Source organism: Anas acuta, chromosome 4 (assembly GCF_963932015.1).
Source record: "Anas acuta chromosome 4, bAnaAcu1.1, whole genome shotgun sequence".
Taxonomy (NCBI): domain Eukaryota; kingdom Metazoa; phylum Chordata; class Aves; order Anseriformes; family Anatidae; genus Anas; species Anas acuta.
In genome coordinates, this window is record NC_088982.1 from 58,620,712 (window position 1) to 58,646,440 (window position 25,729).

At 36.5% G+C, this 25,729-nt stretch overlaps 1 protein-coding gene across 6 annotated transcripts in view; it reads right to left on the reverse strand.

The window, feature by feature from the left end:
• Window positions 1-318: 318 nt before the first annotated feature.
• SLC7A2 (solute carrier family 7 member 2) overlaps window positions 319-25,729 on the reverse strand; it is a 51,434-nt gene continuing 26,023 nt past the window's right edge. For 5 of the 6 annotated variants that reach the window (XM_068681486.1, XM_068681484.1, XM_068681483.1 and 2 more), the window contains 11 exons: window positions 20,920-21,310; window positions 19,545-19,700; window positions 17,829-17,994; window positions 17,145-17,281; window positions 16,222-16,444; window positions 13,511-13,650; window positions 9,996-10,098; window positions 8,596-8,801; window positions 8,118-8,284; window positions 6,941-7,049; window positions 319-6,319 (listed from right to left, as the gene is read on the reverse strand). In XM_068681486.1, the coding sequence (XP_068537587.1) occupies window positions 6,132-6,319; window positions 6,941-7,049; window positions 8,118-8,284; window positions 8,596-8,801; window positions 9,996-10,098; window positions 13,511-13,650; window positions 16,222-16,444; window positions 17,145-17,281; window positions 17,829-17,994; window positions 19,545-19,700; window positions 20,920-21,295 (1,971 nt within the window). In that variant the 5' untranslated portion in view covers window positions 21,296-21,310 and the 3' untranslated portion in view covers window positions 319-6,131. Of the gene's footprint in view, window positions 6,320-6,940; window positions 7,050-8,117; window positions 8,285-8,595; window positions 8,802-9,995; window positions 10,099-12,974; window positions 13,112-13,510; window positions 13,651-16,221; window positions 16,445-17,144; window positions 17,282-17,828; window positions 17,995-19,544; window positions 19,701-20,919; window positions 21,311-25,729 lie in introns of all 6 variants that reach the window. The other variant, XM_068681482.1, reaches the window with a different exon arrangement.

The window sequence follows — 25,729 nt, forward strand, 5'->3', positions numbered from 1 at the left end:
CGAAACGCCCAAATCAGAGGGTGTTATGCTGTGTTTTGATGAGTTCTTGAGTGCTTAGACGCAAGTATGAAACACACACTTCTACTCTGCCCATCCCCAGACCACTGGAAAAAATAAAGGATTTAAACATAAAACAGTTTTTTTTTTTTCTCCTCTACAAAAAGTATAGGAACTATGACGCTATTTATTACAAGTGAGTTATGGTTAGTATAATGTCATGACATGATGACACACTAGTGATTATTAAGTCACTGTATTACTTTAGTATTTACTACAACTACAGTGGTGATTGAAGTTAGAGGTGTTGTATGACGTACGTACAAGTGATATTCAGCTTTATTTAAAAAATACAGGACAAATGCACAATTGTTATCCCATGAAGCACATTTTACAGTAAATGAAGAGCAACATAATTTCCATTAGAATTTAGAACTAATGTAACGAGAAATATTGCTGATTCTAATGCTGTTGAAAAAGTGGGAAAAAAAAAAAAACAAGCACCATATTTTTAAATATATGCATTTTTACATTCATAAAAATTCAAGACTTTTCATTTTGGCTAGAGCACTTCAAAGAAATATAAATTTGTAGTTTACATGGCATGATAATCATTCTATCTATACTTTAAATGCTCAGCAGCACATAATACAGAAATTATCACTACAATGTACATATGAACCAGAAAAGTTAAAATGGATATAAACATTACTGTTTTTAAAATGATACACACATAACTGTTCTTAAAGATATGTAACATATTTCACGCTTTGCTTTCTGTTAATACAAAAGAAAAAAAAAAAAGCCCTCCTAAACATTTGAATCGTGTTATCCTTTGTCCTGACTGCAACTAAACTATTGGTGAAGGTGGAGTTTGCCTCACACAAGGCTCAGTGAAAACATACAAAGACAACAGAATTTGTCCAACTGACAACAAAAATAAACAATTATATATACACATAGATCTTCGTAATGCATGTCTATCCTTCAACTTAGCTAACGTTAAAGGGTTTGATTTGTAAAATCAAATGGAAAACAGATCAGGACATGGTAAAGGCATTATATTTAGCTTTCAAACGGTCCAACTATAAAAAATGAAGAGGTCCTCAAAGTATGTACCAGGAAGAAATATTAAAGGTACAGAAAATTAAAACCAAATACAAAGATCCTAAACTATGTGAAAGACCACCTGCTGTTTCTGTAAGATACGTATTTACTTAACACTGAGTAACCCCAGTGCTTTCAATGAGCATACTACAATTTGTAATCTTCCTGGCAGGTCTGGGAAGAATTAGGGCCTTAGAATAAAAGGTGCTTTTACTTTCTTTCTTATGTTATCAAGTAACACATGACTGACATCCTGTGAATTGAATTCCTACTGTACAAAATGCACCTCAATGTCAAAGGCAACAGACATGACTGAAATTGCACAGTCCCATGCACATTTCCCACACTGTCACAGCTTTCACCTGGGTTTTTTAGCTGTCAGTATCTCAGGATGCTTGCAGTGTGTCTGATCCTGCACTTTATTAAAAACCTCCATGAAAACAGTATGCGTTTTATTTCTGAAAATATATATATCAACACATAAACTTTAGGGAAAAAGTGGCTAGACTTTTACATTCATCATCTAATAAAATATAGAATATGTATTTAAGCTTTACCATGTTTTGCTTCTAAATTCATTGTATCATTTGAAGTTTCTGCATGGCATAATTAAGTTCCTAAGTATACATCTAAAAGTTACCCAATATCACTACTATTTCTCTTTATTTCTGATAATTCTCTAGAGCAGGCAATATAAATGCCCTTAACACATGGTGACAACAATATGACAGGTTCCAGGAATCTGCCTTGCATTTGTTGTGCAGGAAAAAGCGCGCTTTTTTATTAATAGAATAGTTTTATCCAGGGTAACAGACAATGGAATCTAAGATACCTCATAAAATTTCCTGTTGCAGCATTAGGACTAGAATTTGGAATACCACACAAAGATCACTTCAGTTAACATGAATTATACAGAAATGCTTTATAACTCTTTACGCTTCCCTGAGGGAGAACAAAGAGATTTATTTGTTCTCCCTTAAATATGATTTAACTTACTTTCCTAAATCCAACTAGATAAAAATAATTCCTATATCTAAAGGCACATTGAGAATGTACCAATGTAAATACAGTTTTTGGAGGAGATTTTTTTTTCCACAAGGAAAGAAAAAAACAATAGGCTACCTCCAAAAATAGATATATATTAATACGTACCATTATTATTTGCACAGAACAACTTACAGTATCAACAACTATGTAAAAAATAACAATGTAATTCCACTGGACATGTGCTTTCAGCTGCTGTCTTGGCAAATACAGACACGTGCAGCAAACATGAGAACAAAATCAGGATTTGTTTCACGCATACCTCCTGTGTAAGAACAAGCTAACATGGCTGTCCCTCACAGGGCCTGCTCCTGCAAAGTCCCAGAACAGCATCTGGAATTTCAAGATTGCATATACAAATGCATATCAAAATTAGCATAAATACCTTATTTCTGGCCTGTAGCGTTCTTACTTAGCCACTAAGCAATAACAACATTAACTATACACACACATAAATAAGCTTTGCACAGTTGAAGCAACTGAGAACACCCAATGACTTTCCCCTAATTTGCTTTTCTATCTAATTAGTTAACTGTTATCTCATTAGTTAACTTGGTTCCTGTGCTGCAGCTGCTCCCAATCCCCCTCAGCAACAACTGTACAGTCACATTCTTTCATTTTCATAGAGTTAATTTCTATAACAAGGAGGGAAAAATACTCCTACAAATGAAAGGGGAAACTGTCTATATACAAAATACACATAAGTTGGAAATACATTTCTCTAACCTACCTCCAGAAGTCTTGGCTAGCACTTGCTTTAGTCATAAGGTTATTACGTGGACAGTCTCCCTTCAAAAGAAAATTCCAGTGCAGTACAGAAATTATTGTAATCAGTACATCAGAATTACTATGGGCTAATGTCAGACAGATGCAAACATACAGACAGGCGTGCACACTCATACATTCTATATGATGGCTCTGGGAGGGAATGGGGTCTTCCTTGCACATCACAGAACAGCAGCGGTTTGCACCTTGGGAACCTGCTTCGCCTGCTCTGTGGCATCAGCATCCATAGGAAAATGTCTCTGCTTCCCCCACACCGAGACGTGCGAGGAAGTTTAAATGAGCTGCACTTCACTCTAGGCTTGTAAAGGCATCGTGCAGAAGCTTTGACTGAGCAATGCTGACTTGCTCCAATGGCATGGCGTTTTTGCAGCTGAGAATTTAAGAGGTGAAGATGTCCTCCGAAGAATAACTGCTGTAGAAACCGTGCTCTTGATGGAATAGTTACAAATCAGGAAAAGCATCCCTGTCTACTTCAAATATTTGTGGTACTTTTAAATAAAGCTTCTGTTTTGACATCTATAAGGATTACCTTATTATATTCCTTTCAATAGAGCCTAGAAAGTCTTAAATTTCTAATGTTTTATTCAAGAACATACAGTTCTTTTGTCTTTTTTTTTTTTTTTCATAAAAATGGGCCTCCCTCGAGAAGCACAATTAAAATAGAAGATCCAACTGACATAAAAAGCTCTTTCATTCACTGAATAGGTACCAAAACTTAGCAATAGTTTCAGGATTACTATTGCTAACAATTACTATCCATTCCTATCAATCAAACATTTACTTAGACTATCATCTGCTTCTATTAGGCTAATATGGCATTTTAGTGTTTCTTTAATCTTGTAAAACAATGATGAAATATGGAAAGAAGTGGCTATAACTTAAGATCAATTCTGGATGGATTATGATGCATTAAAAAATTGGACTGCATTGCCACCTACCCTAGAGTGTCTTATCCTCTGCGTCCCATCCATTTTTAAGGACCACTGATCTGTGGAACAGTCCTTAGGACAACAGCAGTTACAGGACGCCCATGCTAGATCCTCAGTTAAGAGGCAGGTGTTTTTCCTGTTGTATGCTTCTTATCCTATAACTCCAAAGAGAAACACAGGCACCTACAAGTGCTCTGCTTTGGTATTCTAGCAATTTATTTTTTTTTCTTCCCTAGATTACTCTAAATCCAGGAATATGCCCCAGACGACAAGCAGAGGTGAAGATCTTTTCAGATTGCTACTCCTAGTGCTCAGTAGCCAGCAGAGGCCAGTAGTGCAACAGCAACATCTCCCTTCCATGCTACCAGTGCTGCAAAATGCTCTCCTCCCAGTTCAAACTGGGATTCAGAAAGGCATCAAGCTGAAATCTACAAACCTATGGGATTCCAATAAGGGCTATCAGCACATTTCAGAGTTCTCTATCAAGAAGCTCTTTCTGTCCTCCTACATTTAGGCATGTTACTCTCTTACAACAGAACTCATTTTTAGATTAAAAAGCCCAAATCTACTGCTGTGAAGAAGACAGGAGGGAGGGAGACAGACAGAAGCAGCTTGACTAGTTTTTTTTTTTCTTTCTTTTTTTTTTTCTTTTTTTTTCTTTTTTTTCTTTTTTTCTTTTTTTGGTAAAATTCCAGCTACTATAAAAAGTAAGGTGCTTTTCAGTGTCAACCAACATCACTCTCACAGGATATAGGATTTTATACATAACAACAGAGATTAATACCAATGATTATTACTGGCAATATTACGCTTCAGATTGCAATACTCCATGATGAAGTTCAACACAATTCTTTCTGACTTTAAGGAAGTTATTTCTATAAATGCCTTCTAGCAAAATAACTCCACATCATGAAATCCTACTATCTGCTGAAAAATAGCATTAAAATGTTTGGGTGCCTTTGGTAGGTAGAATGACTTTTATGCTGAAAGAACACAGTTCATTTTCACTAGCTTTAGTTTAACCCAGCACTGCTGTAACAATTCGGTTCTTTCCACAAATCTGCATTTGGACATCCTACCCACATGAATGGATTTGTGGATATAGGCTTGGCTCACAAAAACCTGATGTGCTAACATATGTTTATGGCTTAGTTAAGAACCGAAATATTGCTTTGAAGAGGATTCTTTCCAAAGCCTGGGCTTCAGTTTTTTTTCACCTCCCCTTGGATCTGAAAGAAGTCAAGGATTTTGTACATAAATTTTTCTGCAGAGAAGCAATGTGTAACAACAAATCTCAGAAGTATCAACTCTGTCACACGATAAAGGACAAGGAAGTATAGGGGGAATAAATGAGTAGTGCTGAATGAAAGTATGCAATTACATAGACAGGGATAAAATCTCATCCCTTCTGAAAACAACAGTAGAATACTTGCTAAATCATACACAAATGTCAATATTGTGACCAAAAGATTATTTCCCAGATGGTTTTGCAGAAAACAACATAACTCCTCTTGGAAGTATTTTATATACACAGTATCTCTGAAGTGAAAAGAACTCATGTAACCTAGAAGTAGAAATCTTGAATAGCATTTAGAAGGACCAGAAGCCTTTAAAGAATTTTCTCTGTTTGAGTTCACCATGCCTACTAATTAGTAAGGCTAAGCAATTATTTCTCTACTATTCTTATATAAATGTGATCCTCTGTTTTTTGCCAAATACCAGATCTGTACATTTACCATTTGTTTTCCAAATATTTTCCAGGCTTATCTTCAATTTATCTCCCATGAGAGTTACTTCTGCAGAGAAAAGATAGCACTTGGTATTTCAGTAGTCAGTGAGTTAGCTGCTTTGTTATTTGAGATACTATTCGATTGTGACCAGAACATGTAACAGAGATAAGGAGGACATATAAAAGGCACTTCACAATGCAGTGTAAAATATTCAGAACTTCTTGCAGGCAGTTCTAAAGTCCTTCATATTCTGTGATTGCCAGTGATCATGGGTGTTCATAATGGAGGCTCAAACAATCCATCCATATTTTTGTTTGCCAAAGGGTACTTTTTTTTTTTTTTTTTTTTAATTTTAATATCAATCTCCATGCTGTCAGTTCTGAAATGATGAAGATGGTTTAGCAGCTTGTCCAAAGTATCAGCCAGGCCTTGTAGTAAACACTTTCAAGAAGCACAATGTTGGTAGAAAGCTTTTGAAATTTCAGTTCGCAAGTAAAATGTCAATTAAAGGCTTAAAAGACTTGTATATTTGCATAGATTAACATTCACTTGTCCTCTCATGTGCAAGAAACTGATCACTTTCATTTGTATTTTCAGGTTCATCCACTTCTTCCACAGGGTTCTTTTCTTGCAACCCACTATTTTCTGAGCAAGAATCTTCATCTCCATCACTGCGATGACCTTCAATACTGTGCCTAATGCCATAAGCAAAATAAATGAAGAAGCCTTCAAAATAAAAAAAATAAAAATAAAAGTTAATAGGGCTTTCATGTAAGCAGTGCATTAAAAAGTAGTTATTTATTACCCTCTGGCTGAGCATGATTTTCAAAGCCAGTTTCCTCTTCAGGTATCAGAATTACAGTTCATGCTTCAGGTCTTCTTTCTTAGTACGGAAAGTGCAGGCGCTAAATTCCAGTACATCATTTTTGCTTTAACTGGTTGCTCTAATAGGCCACGGAAACTACCATCTCTGATTTACGACTAAATAAAATCAATGCAATTTTCCATATCTTGAATGAGAATGACTGATGTAGCAGGAAGAAAACTGTTACAAACAGGTCTCTGCACAATTTTAGCTATGCTTATTAGAAATAAAAGTTTAGTGGCTTACTGGAATTAGTCCTGAATCTTTGATTCTTCCTATTACCTCAAAACCATACTTACAGTATTGGCTGTGTATACATACACCTTATAGGGCATGATTTGTTTTTATTACTAGAAATATCAGCTAACTTTTATTAAACACAGACTTTTGTTCCAATATTTAATGGAAGAGGATCAAATTATCTGAGACAGGATTCATCAGTCCTAACAAAGGAGGTGATTGAAATGTGCACAAGTACCTACCAAGCGCCATCCAGAAGCTGAATCTGATCCAAGTGTCTCTGCTTAATTGTACCATCAGGTAAATATTTACCAGGATACTGAATGATGGTAAAAATGGTAATAGTGGAACCTAAAGGGAAATAGTTAAAATATTTGTAAAATTAAATACTATTTCTTGCATGCTTGCACTATTAATGCCATACTTCAGTTATGCAACATGAACTAGAGGTGACACATTTTCTCGCTAAAAAATAGGAAAATTTTCTTAATGAAGTATAGTGAATTTTTTTTTTTTGCTGTGTTTAACCACCAGTTTCTATATATCTTAGACTTTTAAAGCAAGTTATATTTAAAATATGCTCTCTAAGGCTGTGAGGAAAAGTTTTCCAGCTTGTGCTGAACATATACCAATGAATTCCTCTTGATGTACAGCTGAAAAGTATTATTTCTATCTTTATATATATATATATATATATATATATATAAAGAAGGGATAGCGTTATATATATTAAAAGAAGGGAGATATATATCTCCCTTCTTTCCAAATTGCACACCACCACCACCACCCAGCTGTTCTATCAGACTCCTTCACTTTCATCACTGTATTTCATTATTTCCATTAAATAGTCTATTACAAACTATTCTATAGTTTGTAGCTCTTGGAAAATAAGTGAAAGGTCATAATGAAAGGTTTATACTCTGGGAGGTATGAATTGTGCTGTGGTCCAAATTGCTGCACACAACACAGACAAGCTGTCTGTACCCTGATCATTTTCTGAATCCTTTCGCAGCATCTAAGTGTTTAAATTGGGGATCAGAATTTCTTGGGTCTCAACATTTTGGGGAAGTGTCTGAAAGAATAGCTAGAAGATCTGTGTTGTCAGACCCACTACTTTTAACAGCAACCCAATAGTTATACCCATTTTGTGCAGCCATGCTCCTACGCATGTCACACATTCAATCTGAGGGCAGCAAAACACTTTCTCTCGATCTGAGAAGACCTGGACTGGACCTACACATGCTGATGATTCAGCTGTGAGCATCCACTACCCTTACGTTCACCAAAAACAAACACACACAGTAGTAGCAGTGCAGTAATGAAAGACTGCCTGAAAAAGACCATCTCTGTCTCCCTCTGCCCCTCTCCCAGTTCTTAGAATACACCCAAACCTCTCATTAGAGCTATTATGTTATTCACCATAAAGGCCACTTTCTGCTGGTTCTGAGGCTGCCTTTGGATGAGGAGAAGGGTAAGTATGAAGGACACCACCAACGCAGCAAGAAGGCCAATACTCCAGGGCTCCAAGTTAGCAATGAAATGAGTCCCATATGTAGTGAGAACACTCAAGCCACAAACCAAGAAAGCTGTGTGAAAAACAAAATGATGGAAATAGGAGAGAGATCACTAAATCTCTGCGTTGAAGAGAAAGTGACTTTTAAGAAGAAAGACAGCAGAACTTCAGTATGAAATGTTATGAAAATGATTAAGTAATGGAAAACACGCTAGATTACAGATTAAATCAATCAAGAAACAAAAAAAAAAAAAGCGTTCTCCAGAATGATGCATCAATGATGACTGAAAGTAGTTATGTTATTACTGGATTTTTGATTTTGTCTGTGATAGAATTCTGCTATTTACATTAATGTATTATGAGCTTGAACAGCTGAAAACTTACCTAACAGACCCACTAAAAAGTTAACAGTAGTTGCAGTCTGTTCTGTAGGTAAACTGGATGGATTAATCAGGGTCTGAAGACTGAAGTGATTCTCTTGTATCATATTTATCTGCGATTCACTTACTGCAGATTCCCTTTCTGATGCAGCCAAAGCTGCTTTTTCTGGAGAATATTTGGGTTGCTCATAGGTTAAACTGGGTTGGTACCTGTGCAAAAACAAACAGGATAATAAAGTACTAAGTATACTTTGGGAATTGAAGGAATATGCCTCTAGGAATGCATCTAAGTACTAAATGCTTTGCAATAGAGATTCAGAATTTCCCAATTTATAACTGTACTGCAACAGCATATTATTAGTCACTAATATATATATAAAGAAATAATAGTAATTCACTTTTTTTCCTGACTTTGTTTGTTTGTTGGCAGTTTTTTAAGCTATATGAATGCACCAATGGGTCAAATAAATTGCCATTATTATACAAAAAGAGGGATTTGGTGGTCAATAGCAGGGAAAGGGGAGAGAAACTTCTTTCTACAGTGGCAAGTTTGTTCTGCCTTGCTTCCAATATGGGGCTTACTAACTGGCATGAACTCAAATTTTACATCTCCTTTGTTAGAATGTAAGTACATTTTAAAAAATACATTCTTTAAATAAGTCTGTATGAAATAAAATAGTTTTCTCTAAAGAGTAAACTATTGCAACATTGAATCTGAGCTGAATTTAAGCTGTATAGTTTTCAAAGTTACCATTTTAGCCTCATATGGTAAGTAACAAACACTGACTTATTAATTTAAAAATAACAAACTAAATAAAGAGATTGCCTGCAGCTATAAGTATATCAATATTATTCAATTGTTTTACAAAGAGAACAGATAAGAGAGTTTAACTCACAATTATTTATAATCTCACTCATTGAGAGTGAGTATTTATACTCTCCCCTAGGGCTACCACAACTTGAAATACTTGTCTGTTGTTTCTCTACCGAATTCTGACTAGGGCAATACAAAGCAATTATTTTAACTTGGTCTTCCTGTCAACTACCTGATCTGTCATGTATAGCCCCCACAATGTGATAGGCCTGATGCACAGCGTAAATTTTATTCGAAATATTCATTGGTGCCTTTGGGACTGATGCTGGGATCAACGCATCTCCTGGAAAATGAAAGGTGTCTGGATTTCACATTAAGCTTTGATTTGAGTAGCTACTATACTGATATGACAATAAATCTGTTTTCTCTGATGGATCTCAACTTCTTAGTAGTCATTTATACACAAACAAATAGCTCTCAAATATGTAGCTATCCAGCAAAAAACGTATATTATAAATGTCACCTCTGTTTAGGTAGTGAACAACACAAACAAAAACACAGTAAAAGTAGAAATGGTATTTTTGACTCACCTAAGAATGAGGACACAGGTTGCCACAAGTGAATATGCAAGAAGTGTGCCAATAGACATCATATCCACTAAAGCCTTTAGGTCAAACAGAAACGCCATTACAGCTAAAAAAGAAAATAAAATGCAAAATTTGTGTGAGGCTGATCTACTGAGTCAAGATTTTAACCTCTGTCAGCAGCGTAAATTTAAATTATTTTACTGACAGCAATATAAGTGCAATCGTGGCATATTTTTAAGTCACAGCCAATATTCCTGAACCTAGTTTCTGTTGGGAAACTTCATATGGATATCACATCGATGGGCCATACAGTCATGCTGCATACTCAAGCAATTTGTATTGGATATATGTGGACGTAAGTACTTGCATACATGCCTTGCTGAATGGTGACACATTAAAATGCAATTTTATAGAATAAGGTTCTGATGCTGCAACAGAATCTCATCAAAGTCGAGAGGCCAGCTCCCACAGCAAAGCAGGGGAACAATGATACAACCCAGTATGTCAGCTGAAACTGATGGTCTCAGAAAATGCTCTTTAAGAGACACTTGAAGGAGTTGTCTAGAGTAAAATAAGTGGTTTTGTTTTTGAACGATTATCTTACTAAAAGCAGTTAAATTCAAGTGGCCTTTAGGATAGACAGCAAAGTATCACAATAATTAATATTCTTAAGATCACTGAAATCAGGGGCAGAAATTTCCATGATATTGTGAATAATTATGGCAGTTATTTATAAAGAAATTAGCACAATTAATTGAAATTAATTGTCACCAAACGAAAGGCTAGCATTAGTTGATTTGAGATGCATGTGGTCAAAAAACATCTTAAAATGTTTGTATTATTGAGATACAGAAATAATCCAAAAATATTTAATTTTTTGAATCACCAATAACCTCACCATCAAAAGAAACCATCACATGTAGCCTTTATACACTGTATGTGTATGTGCACACAAACTTTTCTATGTTCAGAAGTACTTATATATTAATATTTATCTTATGTTTGTTAATATCTTTGTAGATGGGTGTATAAATGAAAAAATACACAGCAACACGCATTCCCGTTTTCTGATCCTGAAGGAGACAGCAGGATGTGATTTCCAGAAAGCAGGACTGCTGTGTTACAGATATATTATTTCAGCTGCTAGTCTCCTCTTTCAGTGAAGGAAGGAAGACTGTTCCATCTTCTCTGATGAGGGTGGATGTCATTTATTATAAGACATCACTATCTCATCCATGAGGTAAATTTCTGAATATCTCACTGCCTTGCACACTCAAAAAAGCGTAGGTAAGCAAAGAACAGAACCTATTATAACCTAACATACAGTAGCTATGTTTAACTTCAAATCCTAGCTTCAAAACACTACTTTGTAGCCCAGAACTTTCTCTTACACATTAGAACCATTGAAAAAAGACCGCAAGCTTCTGGGTAAGAGGAAAAAAAGACCTAGTATTGTTTTTTTCACCCCTCTTAATAAGCTGTAAGAAACCATGGGAGACAAATTTACGCTGAAGGAACCTTGAACTGTCAACTACGCGTTTCCCTGTGTGCAGAGTTTCACAATCATGATTACAGTATGTGAAAAGGTAAGTCACAATTATGGCATGTGACAACTGACTCAGCTGTAGTCTTGACCTGATAATTTTAATGGAGGCCAAACATTTAACAAGCTAACGGGGTAAAGGAGCACAGTTCTTAAAGCTATGCAACTATCCATGACAGGATTTAATAGGAAGGTCAGATAATAGGAATTGTTGTACACATCTGTAACTATTCTGGCAAAACTATTTATGACCACAAATTACCAAATATGCATACTTTTAAAAATAAAAGAAAAAAAAATACTCCTCCAGCAATAGATAAAGCTGTCTGCAGGTAAACTGTTCACACACCAAATTCCCCAAACTGTCTAAAAGCAGTCCAAGCGACTGCTATTGCAAAGCTATAGTCAGGGCTGTATAGCTCCCTCCATCAGTTTACTCACTGGGTAACATGGTTTTCTTTCTCTTCATCACCGTAATTTCAGGTAAAGATGTTAATTCTATCCCATATAATTGCATTTGCAAATTATTATAAAGGAAAAAGTCAGTAATAAGTAATATTAAAACTCATGTTTTAGTCTCAGTTTTGAATCTCTTATTTGATAAAAATTATAGCCAGGGTTGTTAAGTGTTTTAAGGCATGTCTTTTATGTTTGAATTAGTTTTCGGACATTTATTTGCCTTTGAGTTAAATGCTTCTTGAGCTTCCAGTTTTCTGGGATAATTAGACATCCCCCTGAAATAACACAGTGAAAATTGGGCAGAACCACATGTACTTCTGCAGGAAGGTTGGACAGAAGTGAAAGAGCTATATGTTAAAAATTTCTTTTTGCAAAATATAACAGTTGGCACCTGCTCCTAAAATGCTGTTTTGCTAAAATATATGTGGGTGTGTACATGCAGACATATATGCATACACACACACAAACACACCCCTCCGCCATAATTTGGCATGCTTGTACCAAAATAAAGTGAAAAAATCTACATATGTATTTTACACGAAAGCTGTAAATATCCCATTGCAAGTGTAGGATTTTTTTCTCACATCTCATAATAAAAAAGCTAGACAGCTGTTTTCCCACGTCATAGATGTGACACATATACACACATATATATATATATGCTCATTGAACAAGGAAACCCTGTATGGAGAGCATCAGCTTAAGTGACATAGATTAAGAAGCTTATTCACAGTACAAGAGACCAATATTAAAAAAAGAAAAAAAAAATCATTTTGAATTCTGTGACATTAAGGATGTTACCACCACCATGATTGGTATGATTCGAAGTTCTTACACCTTTTGATTACTCAGTAATTTTATTCCCACCTTACATGCAAGGGAAGTTAACAAGCAGCCCTTTTTCAAAAACATCAAATACCATGCACGTGCATAGAGTGCTTAAATCTCAGTTTTAAGAAACACGGGCTTTGAGAGCTTACCAGAGATGACCCCTGCTGTCAAGGTGGCAGCAACTGGTGCCTGCCTCTTACTCACTTTGGCAAGAAAACTAAAGAGTAAACCATCGCGTGCCATGGCAAACAGAATTCGGGGCAAAGGGAACATAGAGCCGAGAAGACTAGAACAGAAAAATGTATAGTTCAAATACAGGTTATTAAAAGCACAGTGCTTTACTGGTAAACCCAACTACACAAAAAGAAAGCTTGGAAGAGTGAATGGGTTTAGGTTTAGGCTCTGTTTTGCTGCTCTTGTTTTTTGTTTGGTCGATCGGTGGTGTTGTTTAAGGTTTGTTGTTTATTTTGAACCTAGGCTATGACAGCTCTTGAGATTAACCAACAAATACAAAATCTGTGGCAGAGAAAAGTTTCACTAGTAGCCTACTTTACCTGGCGACAGTCATATTTAGTCATTTCAGTCACAAGCAAATCAAAATTGCACATATATTTTGCACATTTTCCATATATGCAACGCATTTAGCAGTGCACCTTTCTGTACAAGGATCAACTCTTAGTCTCACCTGCTACTGCACCAGACGATAGAGTAGCAACTAGTGGGGTCTTCGTTTTGGAATTGATTTGAGCTAGACATTTGAAAAGCAACCCATCCTTCGCCATAGCATAGATTACACGTGGCATTGGGAAAATGGATCCAAGAAGACTGAATAAAAAGCAAACACATGCAACATGGCAAATGCAGTTCATGCAGAGTTGTATCATGGAAAAGATAAACAATGTTAATTAATGGCATGTACAGAAACAAAATTTATGATTGTAAGACAACACCAGAAAGCCCCATAGCCCAAGATACTACAGATCAGACACAAATTGAAGTGTTTTTTTTGTTTGTTTTTTTTTGCCTGTAAAGTTGATTTTTGGGGGTTTGTTTGTTTGTTGTTTTTCATTTAGGTAATGGAATTGCTTCATCAGAGAGAATTCAAGTTAGCAAAGTAACTCTTGCCATCACTGTAGTTCTTGGGCATTAGCGAACAAGGAACATGTTCCAGGTCACACTAACTATGCAATTAAGCTTTAGTATTCCTGGAAAATGTCTGTCAGTCAGCAGCAGCAAATCAATAAGCATTAGCAGCATCTTTTATGCTCTATGTGAAGCTGCTGATTAACAGTAATTCAAAGTAAGTATCATACAGTTAACTTGGGCACATTATTTCTTTCAATTGAAGCACCTCAAGCCAAGCTTCATTGAGATAATTTCTTTTTTGGAAGAAGTAAAGGTAATTATTTTAGATTTATTGTTAGCAGCACACAGAAAGCTTTTAACCTGTTGATAACTCAAGGCTCTGTTTAGATAGACTTCTTAAATTAGGTGGTTTCTTTCTCACAGAGTGAAATAATTGTAATTACGAAAACCAAAATCATTTAAAGGACAAAAAGCAAATTCACAGCCAGTATAACCTCTGCAGCAAGCATACTAATATTTAACCAGTTGAATGGTTGCCCATGTTACTTAGGAAATCAATTATACCACTTACAGAAGGCCCAGCTTTTATGTACCACAGATGCTAAGTACCTCTGGTAATGCTCATGAGACACAAGCATTTAGGTTAGACACACATAAAATAAGTTTCATTGCACGTGAACTGATGTATGAATGCTCTTTCCAAAAAAGAATGTTTCCTGAATTAGGATGACAGTTTATTCTTTGAGTAAGGATACTGCTAAAGTCAACAGCTAAATTTTTGCTGTTTTGACTTTGTAAAATTTATTTATCCTATCCCTCTTTAAGTGAAGTCACATAAATAACGGAAATATTAATGAACGTCTTTACCCAGAGGAATCAAGTTCACAACATAACAGGTAACCATATGAACCAAAAACAATTATCCCAACTTTTTTGTTTTTATTGTTAATTATACCTCTAAATTTAGGGATATGAAATACAATTTCATTAGATTTGTTCTAAATCGACATCAGTCAACAAAAACACTGGAAGATTACTCTTTCCATACAAGGAAATACAATACTTCAAAAAACACTAGAAAGAGGACAGTAGTTCAAATTTCTGAAACAATGTTTTACCATCTCTGTTATTTTGTTTTCCAGTATTGGTTTCTTTAATCTAGTTTCCACTGTTACATATTCCACCTTATCACTTTTATTGATATTTATCAATAGAGGTCAAAATTGCAGTAAAACCCTTCAAACTAAGGTTTGAAGGGTTGACAACTAAATATGAAATATGACAGCTAGATAGAATATAGCTATAATCCCAGAATGAACTGCATAAATATGATACTGTTCAGTCAGCTTTATAATTTATGTCATTTTGGAACTATTTCCTCTTTCTGTCACCTTCTACATCAAAATCCTTTCCTTTAAATCACTGTCCAGAGTCACTGTGGTCATCTTTAACAGGCTGATGCTCACCAGGGTTATCTCAGAGTACTGTTGATATTCCTGCTTAAGCAGGCGTATCTTTTTCCTTTGTGGAAAGCCAGCCAGTATTTGTATCACTGAAGATCACTTGAATGACTCATTACCTAAGAAGCTCAGGTAGAAGACTGGCATCAGCATTCCACTATCCCTAAATTTAAGCGCTGAGCAGTGTTCTATGCTATGAAAGATACCACGTTACAACTGGAGTATAACTTATATGAAGACAGACTAATATATCTCATGCTTTCCCTGATCTTTTTAATCAAAATAAGATGATAAGTTAAGGCTGAATCCACAGTTTCACAAGGGGGAATAAACTATCCTATTTTCTCAGCTATAATCTACATTTCAAATACCCACAGGAAAATCACGGGAAGGGATGATGTCAGAAGACAGACTGGAGAAAAACAGACAGGCAATGAAGGTGAGAAGGGTAACTAGTTAACTGACTATTAAATTTTGCCTGCAAGTACACAGAGCCCATAAAGGTGCTGAATATTTGGACAGCAAGAAAGGACAAGATGTGTGAGGTTTATTTCAACAGTTAATAGAGAAAATTTGCAGGTCTTATGTCTGAAAATACTTATTGTAATAAAGAACTTTTGGGTAAAAAGTCAAGGAGGTAGAGTCCGACAACAGTACAGTTTAAAAAGGGAACATAAATTAACACACATAATGTTATCAAGACCTGCTTAAGTCTAAAATGTGTGTATAACACTTATGGACAATCCTTTATCCATAGTGAGCCTTCAAAATGAACACATGAATGTATATTTAAATGTCTTATATTACCCATCAGCTTTTCCAGAGAAAATTAGCATATCAAAGTCTTTACCTTGTGGACAAAGCACAGAGGGATCCCACTGCTACAACATATTTTGCAGGACCCCATCCAACATATGCAAATGCTACTGGCAGAGGACTTTTCTCGTCTAGTATATAGTATGGCATCATAAGAGTCAGTGCAGCTGAAACCCCAAAATAGGCCATGAAGCAGACAAGCAAGGACACCACAATTCCTATGGGTATGGCTTTTTGAGGATTCTTGACCTCTTCTCCTGAAAAAAAGAAAAAGAAAAAAATACCAAAAAATCTCACTATTACATTCAGCTTTAAAATACAGCAATGAACACAAATTAGTACTTTTGTAAGTCTAAACACTCAGAACAATATTTGTAATATATTTTTTAAAAATCTGCACAAATTAAGCTCATTGACATAGTATATAACTCAATATTTTGTTGCCAGAAATAGCATTAAAAAAGAGGCATAGTTGCTAGATATAAAATACATTCTATTTTTACAGTAGTAAAACCCCATCATTTCTAGTTCGTTTCCTATAATTTGTAAGTTCCAAGTACTCAATCCATACCATTCATATATGAGCCAGCCTTTAGGAGATCTTATCTCAGACAATCAGCAGGTGATTAACATGATTTGGGCAGAAAAAAAACACATACTAAGCACTTCCCAGACTTAGAAAGCAACAATTAATTTATTTAGAATTGAAATGAAATAAGAAAAATCTCCTCCTTCCTCACAGAATGATAGCCATATTCAGGAACGAACTCAGACTCATTCTTCATGGACTGAAGAAATTTCAGGACAAAGCAAAGGAAGGACAGTAAGCAGATTATGTTGTTTTGGAACCCCCAAAGGTATATTACACAAACACACACACACACACACACATATATACACACACACACATATACATATATATACACACACACACACAGAGACACATAAATACTATACCAGTTGTTGCAATGCAGTCAAATCCTACAAAAGCATAAAAACAGGTTGCAGCACCAGCCAATGTTCCTGTGAAACCATACGGCATAAAGCCTCCACTCCCATATATACTGGTCACATTCTCATAGGGTGAAAAATTCCTATGAAGAACAAAAATACAGCAGAAAAATAACTTTTTTATTATTGGTAGGACAAACAAATACATCCTCCTCCCCTGCAACTTTGGAAAAACACGTAAAAATGCTCTCATCAAGACAGAGTTCTGCTTTACAAAACTGTACAAGAAGACATCTGCATGTCAAAAATTGCATGGCAAAAATAACAGTAAGTGGAATAATAGCTGCATCATGTAACTGTCACCTTACTCCCTTTACCGTTTGTTGGTAAGAGTATTAAAATAGTAATGACGTAGAAATCTGTTGTTGTCATACATTCTGCAGCTAATACATGGCTTAAAGACAAGAAGCCAGTAACTTCTCAAATAGCCACAGACAAGAGTGTCAAAATAAGACTTTAGAAAACTTTTTAGGAAACTACAATCATGAAAACAAAAATATTTTTAAGGGCATAAAGCGCTTATCACTCCCATCAACAGAGCTGTCTGTTAACACCTGCAATAGCACAAAAGGAAGCATAACAAAATTGCTTGGAATATGAGCAAGTAAATTGATTCTAAAAAGTAATTACTCTGTGATTGCAGTAAGGTTTATGAGATATTCTTCACTTATTTTCCAGTTGTCAGCATCTCCTTTCACAAAACCAGAAATCATAACGAAGAGTAGGACCAGGATGTTAATAGCAGTGAAAATTTTATTCACCCATGCAGATTCTTTTACTCCAAAAGATAACAGACCTATAAAATAAAAATAATGTTTAAATGTGAACAGTTACAGTAAGAAAAAAGTTATTTTCAAGACAATATACATACCAGTACAATGAATAATACTTTAAAAAAAAAAACAACAAAAAAACAGAAGTAGATTTTACACCTTTAAAAAGTGGTAGCACAAATTTAATAAACTGTCTGATAGCATGGCAACAGGGAAGTGTATTGGAAACCATAAAACGATAACTTTCTTTAATTGTACTCTTGAAATATTTAAAAATATTTTGAGCAATTTTTACTTATTTCTTTTCTGAGGTTTGAGTTCGTATCTCTATTTCATGCTATGGAACAAAAATAGCTACAAAAATCTATGCTTATTAAAAACAGTTTGATAGGATCTATTATGCACAGAACAAATAATTATTAGATTGAACAAATTAGGTTATTGATCCAAGTTTTTCAGAGCACAACAGAGTAAGAATCCCATTTCATAGCTCATTAACAAAACTTTTAGAAGAAATGCATGCCTCCTGTTCCGAAGTACAGATTCACAGAGGTTCTAGAAAAAAAGATTGATATAAAATATGCGTGCCTTAGGTTGTAGACTAATGTGTTTAAATGATCTGAAAGTTATTCCATCAGGGTCCTACTGTGTAACAATTGTAAGCATACTAACAGTTTAATGGAACAGCAGGCAGAGAGCAGATCAAGAAAAATTAAATAGAGTGGGAAAGTCACCCTGGTTTCTTTGCATTGTAAGCATTTCCACTAAGAACACATACATGCTTTCCCTCATTATCTAGAGATTAACTCTGAAAATTTTACGCCTCTCAAGATAATGTCTAAAAAATTTCTGCCTCCACTAATGAGACATTTGCTATCTCATTATAACACAGAAGTTATCATGAGCTGCTCAATTTTTCTTCCCCAATGGTATTTTGGCCGCAGTTTCTAAAGATATGGGTGTTGATTCAACCTGGGAATCTCTACACTGAAATGTGACTCACAGTGCAGGTACATCCCAAATCTAATTGAAAGCTTCCTTTTAAATAATTTTGTTCTCAAATATTTTTCAATTTTTCAATTTGGGTAAGACCTCTAGTGAATACTGAGCTGTTTCTAATCCTGGTGGAAAACAAGCTATACACTTTAAAACACGCATACAGCTTTCTTCACTTCCTTCACTCCTTTAAGAATACTTACTTGTTAAATGCAAACATAAAAAAAAGTTTCAGTATTTTGGAGCTTTCTGATGCCTCAAAAGCCATAGCTTTGGTGTCAGTTTTTGTAATTTAAAAATACAACATGAAATTTTCATGTTAACATGAGATTTTCATGTTAACATCAGTCTATATCACAGATTTAATAAAAAGTGATTATTTCATGGTTCAGATTCAAGAAGAGTTCATATAAATTTAACTCCCAGAGTCATTTTGTCAGTACACAAATGTACATCTAAATTGTTCAAATATTATTAAGGTATTTCTGATAAAACACTTACTACAGTTTAACTTTTTTTTTTCCTTTAAGAAACTGACATCACAGCCATCATAAATGAAGACATATCTGTCTCTTACCTGATAGAAGCAATATAAGAAATACAGCAAAAAAGTCAGGATACTCTGCCAGTCCGGAGTAATTCATTTTGAAGTAGGTTCCAAAGAAATGACCAATCTGCTTTCCAAGAAGTTCATCAAAGGTGCCACTCCAGGCTCTTGCTACACTTGATGTACCTTCATAAAATACATGCATATTTAGTGTTTTGCATGCATAGAAGGGAATATAGTTACTTCTATTGACAAGGAAATAAAACTAAGCATACTGCTACTTGTACTTACAAAAACAGAGCTTGTGCTAAAACAGTGATAATTTTGAAATTTTAACATTATCAAAAGTTCCTACCTATTTAAATGATAACATATTATTCTATAACTAAAATATACAAATTTGTACTTCATTTGTTCCCCAAATATTGCAAAATTATTTCTGTATCATTTATATTTGCTATCATTCTGGAAGACACTTACTTCTAAAGCTGAATTATGGTACATTAAACAATGCAAAACAATGTAAGAAAATGGTTTAACAAAGAACACGAAGGAAAGATTGCCCACCTGGAAATAAAGCCCCCCCAAAAAAATCACTAGCAAGACTTATATTGCTAGTTAGTATTTAAGACCAATACTCTCTTCTGGTAACCAATGTATGGGGCCATAGCTAAATACAACCAGATTTTAACTAGTTTCCTACCATGAATGTACTTTAAAACAACAGTTATATTGATTTTGTAGTGATTAGGGCAACATTCCTGTACGTAGATATACATATGTATATACAGATAGGCATGCTTATACACAATATACCAGAACACGTACCTGTGGAAGAAAACATATATAAACCAAATTCGTCATCTTTGCCAAGGCAATGAAGTAGTTATTTGAATGTCTGCCACATAAGCATTGATATTACCCAGATATGGTAAACTTTGTGTTTTATGAGATCACAACATAGGACATCATTTAATTAGCATGAGATTATAGTGACAAATTAGAAACTAAGCATTATGACTTTCTTGAAGGGAGATACTATAGTGATGGGGTCCTTATAAATGTCTTTCTGTGTATGTTTAGAAAAAAATATTGGTTTCACTGAAATTATTCTTGCTGACCAAATACAGCAATGAAATTATTCCTGCGCATCATCACTACTGTCTAGCAAAACTTTTGTATTAGTTATTTAGTTCCTGCTGCTGAAGATGGACTGTTTATAAAGCATCTTGTCTATTTATAATGGCAATGAACAGAAGGAAAAACTCTAATCAAATTACCTCGGTTATTTGATCCCTGAATAAAAAGAAACAGTAGCTAAATACGGAGACAGAAAGACCCAAATCCATAACTTATGCCTGCTTTCTCAGAAACCCTCAAGTCCCGTGTTTGTTTCTTGGCTTACCTATAATATAGGATAAAATGAGATTCCAACCGGTGATAAAAGCCCACAGCTCACCAACAGTTACGTAAGTATACAAATACGCAGAACCAGTCTTGGGAACACGAGCACCAAACTCAGCGTAGCAGAGACCTGCCATCACAGACGCCAGGGCAGCAATGAGGAAGGAAACAACAATGCTAGGTCCGGAATCAGATTTGGCTACTTCTCCAGCAAGGACATAAACACCAGCACCAAGGGTACTTCCTACTCCCAGTGCTATAAGGTCCACCGTCGACAAGCATCGGCACAACTTGGAGTCCTCAGGGCTTTCACCACCAACATTCTTCTTCCGTACCAGGCACCGAACAAAGGTCAAAGCTGGTCCACAGGGCAACATGGTGGATGGAGAGCTCTGAAATAAAATACATCATTGCAGTGCTTTACAAGTACCCCAGAAAGAGTGAAAAACAGCCAAAGAAAGGTATTTGCATGAAGAACTTCAATCACACCTACTTATTAATATATTTACTCCTTTCTATGGCATTAAAAAGGCCATCATGTTCTTTTTCCCCGCAAAACACATGAGGGATTCAGTTATATTTAGCACTTACTCCTCTAGGGAAAGATATTCATCATCTTTAGGTTTACTACACTGCTGTTAAAAAAAAAAAAAAAAAAAAAAAAGGAATTGCTTCTATTTATCCGTTGTTGGTTTCTTCTTAACCATTTATAAAACAGTACCAAAACAGACATCTGTCATTTCATGAATCATTAAGGTTTTTAAGATAATCACCAATAAATATGGATTTTTGAGATGTAAAACTCTAACATCAAGGCTATAAACACCAAAAGCTTTAAAATGCAGCATTCTGACAGAGCCAGTGCAATATCTTTTTGGATTCAAATGATAGGGCTTTTGCCTTTAGAATTCACTTCGGTAAAAAACTGCTTGAAAGTAGATTAAAACAGTGTTTCTACTCCTTCCCACACAAACAACATTTCCCAGAAATAATTATCTTTAAAAGAAACGTATAAACTCTCCCTGGCAAGCTTCTAACAAGAACCAGTAGGATAACTACTCATCCCATGCCAACTGCAGCTTCTTCAGTACCCTGAGTGCTTGTCACAGTGTGGGGTGCAATAAGTCCTTGCCCATGAGGTCAGATTTTATGACCAGCTAGGTCCTGTAGGCCAGTAGGTGAGGAGCATTTCTCTGGCTTGTCATATGAGAAAATGACAAGGAAATAGAAAATCATTCCTCACAGGAAGTGATTTTCATTTAGACAAAGATACTCTGCTGGTATATCCTTCCCCATACATATCAGTCTCCTGAATCAGTAAAGGGCATTTCTACCCACAAAAGTTTAATCCACTAACAATGACTTTCAAGAGGGATGTCTCACTATGGCAGTATTTGATCCTGGAACAAAGACTCAGAAGCAAGAGGACCGCCATCCTGAATGCAAGATTGCCTGAAAAATATCCCCTTGGGTATTAAAGAGAGAGAGATATTTGAGCAGAAACATGTTCCTCCTCTTCCTGTAGCTCCCCAAGCACACTGACTTGTCACTTTCATCTTTAAAGAGGGTTCATTAAAGCTTCCATTCACCTTTCAGGGAAAGGAAAGTTGATAACGGAGAGTGAATGGAATTGAACAGCTCCAGGCAGTGATGTTTAGTGCCCATTAGAAAGGTGAGGGCTCTCCCAGGACAGAGCAAGAAGGCAAGACAGGCAAGTTTCCAAGGCTGTGTTGCAATTAGGCAGTTCAGCCCTTCGGACTCCCAGATATAAATATCTGCCTATGGTGTCCAGACCTCAGCCACTGAGGCAATTTCACACACCATGATGTGAATGTTGGCAGACAGAAGATACCCAGAAGCTCTTCTGAGGGGAATCGATATTGAACTATTCAGGCAAAATCCCCTACTGTAGCTCCTCCACTCTAGTAAAAACATCCCATTCCCCCAAAGGCAGGTTTCTCTGTCCTGGCTTGTAGTTTGATGAGTACTCCCATGACCATTATGTTTTCCTATAATGACACTTCTGAATCAGTCGCAATCACTTAAAATGCAATATCGATATACTCATAAGACTGCAGCCCATGGTGATAGGCAGCAACACTGTTGTGACTCCATGCCTTTCCCTTTAGCAATTTCAATGTTGCAGAAATAAGGGTGGTTTTGTTTTTAAGGAGTGATTCATTACTTTTTTTTTTTTTCTCTCCTGAAATAATAGATCATTTGGTGTTTCATTAACAGGAAAAAGTGTTCTGTCAGACTTTCTTCTCTGAACACTAATCAATTTCCAAGACTTTTGTTATTCAGATGGCATCTCAGATTACTCTGCTCCTTTGCAATTTGTTACCAGTCCTGAAGACTGTAAAGTCATTTATCAACAGTGGCCAGCTGGGTGCTGTTAGTTTTCTCTGCTGAGAGGCAATCTGGGTGACAAAATATGTACCTCTTCTGCTCCTACTTTCTCCTACTCGAGTGGAGAAAACAGGAGGCTGGCTTTTGCCAACCACAAGCTGGTAAGCTGAAACACTGCTTCTGACTCAAACTCACCCTCCTCTCTTTAGTCTTTAAAAATTTGAGCACAAGCAAAGACAAGGTACAAGATACAAACCTTTTGTCTGTAGAGGAAAAAACTCCAGTATGAGGGATAAACATATCATTTTAGGTATATCCATCCTAACATGGACCTGAAGAACACATATCCTTCTATGATGACCACTGCAATCTGGAATATCTTACTGTGTTTACTAATTATGTGTGAATATACAACAAACAATGTCTGAGTGCTGTTCCACAACTCCTGTTGCAATGTACCAAGTACAGCGTGCTGCCCCATTCAGATTTGGCACAGACATCTGAAGAATCCAGCACCCATCACCCATACTTGACAAGAAGAACTGATGGGCTTATTTGGTCTCCACACGGGCCTAAATGGCATAGGAGGTGACAAAGTGTCTTCAGAAATCACTGGCAAACTTAACCTTCTTCCGAGGTGCCACCCGCAAGGTACTGCAATGCAGAAGGTGGTAATCCAGAGGAACAACCCAGGCACAGGTCCGCAGGGACATGTGCTGCCACACAAGCACACCTCACTGTCACGCTGTGGCTAAGCACGTCCCCAGCTCATCCACTAGCCACAAAAGCAGGAAGGCTCCAGCAGAAGCTGGGAGTGCCTTTTGGTGGCAGCATTGTCCTGGACAAGCTCACACTGACTGCTGCCACGGCACTGAAAAAGGGCCTCACTCCTGCTGCAGTGGAAACCTGCCTCTTCCCAGCAGGCTGACCGCTGGGGCCTCTGCTTCCTCGCTGCTTCTGCTGGCAGCAGCTCTGGCCGAGGCCCCTGAGGGCTGGCTGTGCACAGCTGACCAGCCCAGGCCCTTCTCCAAGGCCTCCTGGCAAGGCATGCTTGACAGCTTGAGCTTGAGGCTGACCATCAGCGGGCAGTTATCCCTGAGCGAGGCTAGGAGCGGGCCCAAGCTGCTGCTTCTCTCACGTGTTCAAACCTGTGCTAGGAGCCACGTCGGTGAAGTCTACTTTACAGAGACATCTGTCACAAGCAAACACCTATAAGTCCATTTGTCATCGACCTTGGCAAGATCCTTTTGCCGCAAACAACTCAGTTGGCAGCTCCCTGGCTCTGCCTGCACTGGATCACCGCACTCCTGACGTCTCCCCTGGATTAAGCTTTTCTTTAGCTAGGGATTATTCTGTAACACAGAAAACATCTCCAGCGGTCCTCTGAAAAGGGGAGGCCCCAGTTCAACTGCCCGGGACTTGAGGACCAATGCTCAGTCCGCGTTCAAGCCTCTCCCTTCCTTGAAAACATTCCTAGAAAGAAATGTGCAGCCGAGCACGTCACAGCTTAGCCCTTCAACAGCATGCAACAAAGGGACAGGCGGGACTGGAGCACCTAGTTTGGACAGGAAAGGAACTGGACAGACCTATCTAACACAGAGGGAAAAAAAAACATAAGCCCCTCATGTCTCATGGACACATATACTGTATGTTGGAGTCCTTGATTAAGCATGGATCCTTCTCCCATTCCTTCTGCCCCTTATCATCTTGTTTGTTCTGACAGACTGCTGCTGACAGACCCTTCTTCTTAACTTCAATCTTTACTGGCCAGGAAAATTCCTGGTTGTAAACCAGCTATTTTACTGCTTGATCTATGTTCATCTGAATGCTAGCTCAAGCAGGTGCGTTCAGCCCTATAACTCATAGCAGGTCTCCCATTCAGATGGATGATCAGCCATTTAAAGGCCATCTATTGCTAGCCCTCTTCTAGCAGCAAAGGTTTGGTATGAAAAAAATTCGGTCTACAAACAGAAAGCAAGGGGCAAAGTCTCCACATGGAACGTTTCTACTCATCTTTAAAATTGTACTGACTACTTCACAGTCTGTAAAAGCCACCATTCTCACAAAGTATTTTCTATGTGAAAAAAGCTAACAGCCTCCTACCCCAAAACAAAACACAAACAATAGGTGGATATCAATACAGCAGGAAAGTTACTGTTATATCATAAAATTGTTGTGCATTGTACCACATGTTCATTTCAAAATGACATTTTAATTATGCTAAATGAGTGATTTAAGTCAGTGCTTATCAAACCCAAGCTGTACATGGAAAAAAAAAAAAAAAACAACTTCTGATTAAATAACCTCTGTGTTGTAAGTCAATATTTTGTACTAAATTTTCCATTAGAAGTTCTAATAAAAATGATTAAAATTTTCATCCGAAAAGCAAGTATAATATAGCCACATAATACCTCTGAATGTTGTTATACTGTTATCAAGATGTATATTTAAAGATTTCTTAA